Raw genomic sequence first — 6,826 nt, 5'->3', positions numbered from 1 at the left:
GTATGTATTATTCATATTTATATTAGTTAATAATTTAATAGGTTTAGTACCATATAGTTTTGCATCAACATCACACTTTATATTAACATTCTCTATTAGTTTTACTGTTGTTTTAGGTGCAACTATATTAGGTTTCCAAAGACATGGGTTAAAATTCTTCTCATTATTTGTACCTTCAGGTTGTCCTTTACCTTTATTACCTTTATTAGTTTTAATTGAATTTATTTCATACTTATCTAGAAATGTGTCATTAGGTTTAAGATTAGCTGCTAACATATTAAGTGGTCACATGCTTTTAAGTATTTTAAGTGGATTCACATATAATATAATGACTAGTGGTATATTATTCTTCTTCTTAGGTTTAATACCTTTAGCTTTTATTATTGCATTCTCTGGTTTAGAATTAGCTATAGCTTTTATCCAAGCTCAAGTTTTCGTAGTTTTAGCTTGTTCATATATTAAAGATGGATTAGACTTACATTAATTTTTTATACATTTATGTATTGAGAAAATTGAATAAAATTAAGATATTTTAAAGGCAAAAAAAACTATATTATATAGTTTAAAATGAAAGTTCAAGTCTTTCTCTTAATTAATCAGTTAAATAAATATAATATTAAATATAACAATTATATATATATAGCAGATAATTAAATATAAATATTATTATTAAATTAATATTATTTATAATTAATTTTAGATATAAAATTTTTATGTAAATAGGAAAGTCCAACGCTTATTAGGCATATTAATTTAAATATAATTATAAAAATATAAGGATATTTACAGAAACAAATATTATAATAAAGTACTTATTAGTAGTAATACTATAATAGCGAACAAGTCCCCTATGTTAAGTTTTTATTTAGAATTATTAAAAATTAAACAGGAACTGGCTTAATTGTATCTAAAAAAAAATAAAAAAAAATGAATAGTATAAATAATTATACTTCAATATAGATATGTTATACTACATATAAAAAAGAATAAAGAGTTTGATGATGGCTCTAACTGAACACTGTCCAAGTACTTGACACATGCTAATCGAACGACTAATTAGTTTAATCTAAAAATTAAATTAAGTAGTAGTGGTGTACAGGTGAGTAAAAGATAAATTGGCTACCTTAAAGTAAGGGAAAAAATCCCTTATAACCAAAGGTTAATGTAATATCCGCTTTAAGATGAAAATTTTTATCTCGGTGAGTAGTAGGAAAGGTAATGACTTTTCTAGCAATAAACCGTAGTCGTAACTGGAAAGTTGATCGACCACATTGGGTCTGAAAAAAACCCAATGCTTTTATGTACAGCAGTGAGGAATATTGGTCAATGGCCGAAAGGCTGAACCAGTAACTTGGAAGAATGTAATTGTATATTTTTATATTTATATTACAATAGCGATTCATTCGCATAAAATTCTAAATAGATTTAATATAATGACATAATCTATTTATAAGTCTTGGCCAAACTACGTGCCAGCAGTCGCGGTAATACGTAGGAGGCTAGTGTTAGTTATCTTTATTGGGTTTAAAGGGTAAGTAGACGGTAAATTAAACTCTAAAAGAGTACTTTTTTACTAGAGTTATATGAGAGAAGGAAGAATTCCTGGAGTAGAGATAGAATACGTTAATACCAGGAGGACTGTCAACGGCGAAGGCGTCCTTCTATGTAATAACTGACGTTGAGAGACGAAGGCTTGGGTAGCAAATAGGATTAGATACCCTAGTAGTCCAAGCAGACAATGATGAATGTCATGCATTAGATAAATATTTAATGCATAAACGAAAGTGTAAGCATTCCACCTCAAGAGTACTATGGCAACATATAAACTGAAATCATTAGACCGTTTCTAAAACCAGTAGTGAAGTATGTTATTTAATTCGATAATCCGCGAAAAACCTTACCACAGCTTGCATATCATAGTTCAATATTGAAGTTTTAAAAATATTTTATATTTTTATTTTTGATATTTACATAATACTATGATACAAGCGCTGCATGGCTGTCTTTAGTTAATGTCGTGAGATCTGGTTAATTCCTTTAATTAACGAAAACCCTCACTTTATTTATTTATATAAAGTGGTTCGCTATTACATCGGATCAGATAAAAGGGATTAAGACAAGTCATTATGGCCTAAATGCTGTGGGCTATAGACGTGCCACATTCGCCTTTACAATAGGATGCGAAATTGAAAAATGGAACCTATCCCTAAAAAAGGACACTTAATTGTGAATAGAAGTCTGTAACTTGACTGATTGAAAAAGGAATTACTAGTAATCGTGTATCACCAACGTCACGGTGAATTTTATCTTAGTTAGGTACTAACCACTCGTCAGGCGCTGAAAAAAGTAGATGCAGTAAGTTTGATTTTTTCTGTGTAAATTTATATATAATTAAGATATATAAGTATACAGGATTGTTTTCGTATGCAAAACTTTGATTGGTGTTAAGTCGAAATATGGTTCGTGTAATGGAAATTGCACGGGGAGTATAAACCACAACAAAAAAAATTAATATATATATATTATATAATCTAAAATAGGTATAAAATTAATTGGTTCAAATCCAGTTATAGATTAAATATATATATATTGTAATGTAAATTAAGTATAAATTTAATTAAATATAATTTAAATTATACAAATGAAGTAAATGAATACTATTATATAAAATAGGGAGGGTCCGTGCGCTGGTTTTGCGGGTTGAGCTGTAAACTCAATAGCTATAGGCTAACGAAGGTTCGATTCCTTTTCTCCCTAATTAGATTAAAATTTAATCTAATACTATCTAGCCATTTATTTTTATTTGTATATTATGTTAATAGATTAATTTTTTTTATATATGAACAATATATTTTTATTAAATGATTCTATTACTAATGGATTTAGAATAGAATTTGTTGATACTATTTATTTAGTATCTGCTTTATTAGGTTTACTAACTATAGTTAGTAGAAATCCTGTTGTATCTGTTTTATTTTTAATAGGTTTATTTGTTAATGTTGCAGGTTTATTAATTTTAATAGGATATAATTTTATAGGTTTAGCTTATATATTAGTTTATGTAGGTGCTGTATCTATTTTATTTTTATTCATTTTAATGTTAATTAATATTAGAGTATCTGAATTATTTACTAATACTAATAATGATTTACCTTTAGCTACTTTAACAGTTATAATTTTTTATTATATTATGGGACAAGTATTACCTTCAAATTTTACAGAAAATAGTATTATTTCTTACTTATCTAATTCATTTTCTGATATATATAATGTACAATTAGATAATGAATTATTTAATATAGTTGATTTAAAACAACAAATAGGTTATGCTAGTAGTAAAAGTTGAGATAATTCATTAATAGAACCTACACATATTGCTAGTATAGGTAATATTATGTACACTAGTTATTCTATGTGATTAATTGTTACTTCTATTATTTTATTATTAGGTATGGTAGGTGCTATTATGATAACAATAAAACAAAAATAGTTATATAAAGCTTAAACAATTATTTATTTAATTAAAATATGATATATAAATCAAAAAGTAATTTTCAAAATCACCCTTTTCATTTAGTATCTCCTTCTCCTTGACCATTATTTACTAGTCTATCTTTATTTATATTAACTACAACTACAGTTTTATTTATGCATGGATTCCAAGGATTCCAATATTTAGTTCCTTTAGCTGTATTTAACGTTATGTATGTTATGGGTTTATGATTTAGAGATGTTATTTCAGAAGGTACTTACTTAGGTAATCATACTAATGCTGTACAAAAAGGATTAAATTTAGGTGTAGGTTTATTTATTATATCTGAAGTTTTCTTCTTTTTAGCTATATTCTGAGCATTTTTCCATAGTGCTGTTTCACCTAGTGTTGAATTAGGTGCTCAATGACCTCCTTTAGGTATTCAAGCTGTTAATCCATTTGAATTACCTTTATTAAATACTATATTATTATTATCTTCTGGTGTTACTATTACATATGCTCACCATTCTTTAATACAAGGTAATAGAAAAGGTGCTTTATATGGTACAGTTGTTACAATTATATTAGCTGTAGTATTTACTTTCTTCCAAGGTGTTGAATATTCAGTGTCTTCTTTCACTATTTCTGATGGTGTTTATGGTTCATGTTTCTACTTTGGTACTGGTTTCCACGGTATACACGTTATGGTTGGTACAGCTTTCTTAGCTGTTGGATTATGACGTTTAGCTGCATACCATTTAACAGATCACCATCACCTTGGTTACGAAGCAGGTATATTATACTGACACTTTGTTGATGTTGTTTGATTATTCTTATATATTTCTGTTTATTATTGAGGTTATTAGATTATATTATCCTTATAAACTATGTTTATGAATTATAAGTCTATATCATAGAGCTTTAATAATATAAAACTTTTATAAGCATACCATGTATACTATTAATTTTGTATATAAATATACAAAAATAGTATAATCGTAAAATCATATAAATTATATGAAAAAAAAATTTTTTTTTTAAAGAGACTTTAGTTTAAGGGTAAAACATGTGACTTTTAATCATTATAATATGGGTTCAAATCCCATAGGTCTTAATAATTAATGTGTAATGACTATAAGTTAACGGTAGACTGCTTATTTACCATATAAGATGTGCTGATTCGAATTCAGCTAGTTATAATATTAAAATAGATACTATGGCTATAAGTTAATGGTAGACTGTTTACCTTCCAAGTAAAGTGTGTCGATTCGAATTCGACTAGCTATAAATATAAGTAGGGTTAGTAACTTAATTGGTAAAGAGTTTTCTTGTCACGAAAACAGATGCCGGATCGAGACCGGTCTAACTCGTATATTTAAGGAAAAGTTGCTATTGGTAGGGTAAGATATTTGCTAAATATTGTGTTTTGACACTTAGATGTTCGATTCATCTCTTTTCCGTAGTTAAAAGATCTTAAGAGCATAGTTTAATAGGCAAAACTGTAAGCTTCAACCTTATATTTCTTAGTTCAAGTCTAAGTGCTCTTGAATATTATATAGGTTCTTTAACTTAACCGGTAAAGTGTATTCTTGATAAGGATATGTTCAGTGTTCGAGTCACTGAAGAATCATACAAGAGAGTTGGCTGAGTGGTCTAAGGCGGCTAGCTTGAGTCTAGCTAAAGATTTAAACTTTCATATGTTCGAATCATATACTCTCTGAAAAAATAAAATTATTAATAATATGTTATTATAACATAAATACTTATATAATTTAAATAAATGTGGTAAAATTAATGTTAAAATTTTATTTAACACAGGTTAGTGTCCGGTGGTTGGTCGCTTCATTTGGGTTGAAGATTGTTTATGTTCGAATCATAATAACCTGAACGATAAATATAGGTATTAAAATTATACCTCAATATAGGTGATATGTACCATATACATCTTATTAAGATAAGATAAGTATATAAAGAAACTATTACGGATGGTTAGCTATATATTTCAAGATAACAATATCTAGGAAATTATATAAACTAGAAATCATAGAGAAATCTAATAATAAGACAAAGTGAATTGAAATATCTTAGTAACTTTAGTAAAAGAAATCAAACGAGATTGTTATTTGGTGTCTTCTGAATAGCAAAAGCCTAAAAAATAATAATGTATTAAATCATTATTAATATTATGTACTTAAATACATAGTATATATATATACTTTCTAATAGAAAGTATATAATAAGTATAACGGAAAAAAATCTGTTGAAAAATAGGGGAACCTTCCTCTAAGGCTAAAAAAAATATATAAGCGATAGAGTAACAGTACCGTGAGGGAAATACCTAGAAATAGTAGTTTTAAAAGCAGCTCAAGTTAAAATTTAAATAAATAATAAGAGTGTACCTTTTGCATAATGGGTCAGCAAGTTAATTTTAGATGCAAGTAACATCTTTTTTTTATTTATATACATAAAATATACTTAAATTAAAATATAAATAGATTAATACACAGATAGCTTTATATAAGCTATCTAATAAAATTATGTTTAGTATAAATTAAGTTAAGTTTTGCTTAATTTAATTTAGTAATAAGAATATTAAATTAATTTAATAATAAAATAAAAATATGTATATATTAAATTAAAATAAGAAGATAGGTACGCAGATAAACCAATTATGAAAAAATGAATAAGTATCTAGAATTAGACCCGAAGGCTAGTGATCTTACCATGGTCAGGGTTATAAAAGCCCGAACGGGTTATCGTTGTAAAGATATCCGATGAACTGTGGTAAGTTAGTGAAAGACAAAACTGACTAGTATAGCTGGTTTTCCGCGAAACCTATGTAAGTAGGTAATTTAATTAACATCTTAGCAGGTACAGAACTGTGATCTCGGACAATATGTAATATATTTGTCAACATCGGGGGGTTGTAGTGACTTTACCGGAGAGTATTTGCACTCGGAAGGGCAAAGATGAATGTTAAATAATCGGACATAGTGCGATAAGGTTGTATGTCTAAAGGGAAACAGCCCAGAACAAGAGTTAAGGTTCCAAAATTATTGTTAAGTGAAATTAAGGATGTTTTTTTTAAAAACAATCAGGAAATAGGCTTAGAAGCGGCCATTTTTTGAAGACCTCGTAACAGAGCACTGATTAATAAATTAGGAAAAAACGCCGAAAATTTAACGGATCTAAATAATATACCGAAACCTTGTACACATAAATAAAAATATATATAATTTAAAATTTTTAATGTGGGGTAGCGGAACATTGGATAATACAAAATATAAATATTTTTCTTAAAAATATTTAATTCGTAATGCCTTAGTTATAGATACACTTCTAGAACTAACAATT

The 6,826-nt window shown here is 27.2% G+C and overlaps 1 pseudogene across 1 annotated transcript; it reads left to right on the top strand. All coding sequences in view use genetic code 4, as the record gives it.

Moving 5' to 3' along the window:
• The first annotated feature begins 3,649 nt into the window (after nt 1-3,649).
• N7506_011449 lies at nt 3,650-4,213 on the top strand (annotated as a pseudogene). Its single transcript has 2 exons — nt 3,650-3,705; nt 4,021-4,213. Coding segments are annotated over exons 1-2 (249 nt in total).
• The last annotated feature ends 2,613 nt before the right edge of the window (nt 4,214-6,826 follow it).

This window comes from Penicillium brevicompactum, mitochondrion (genome assembly GCF_028827555.1).
Source record: "Penicillium brevicompactum strain IBT 35665 utg000008c_segment0_segment0 mitochondrion, whole genome shotgun sequence".
NCBI lineage: Eukaryota > Fungi > Ascomycota > Eurotiomycetes > Eurotiales > Aspergillaceae > Penicillium > Penicillium brevicompactum.
Note: the sequence above shows the minus strand (reverse complement) of the source record. Positions and strands in the feature narration are given on the sequence as shown.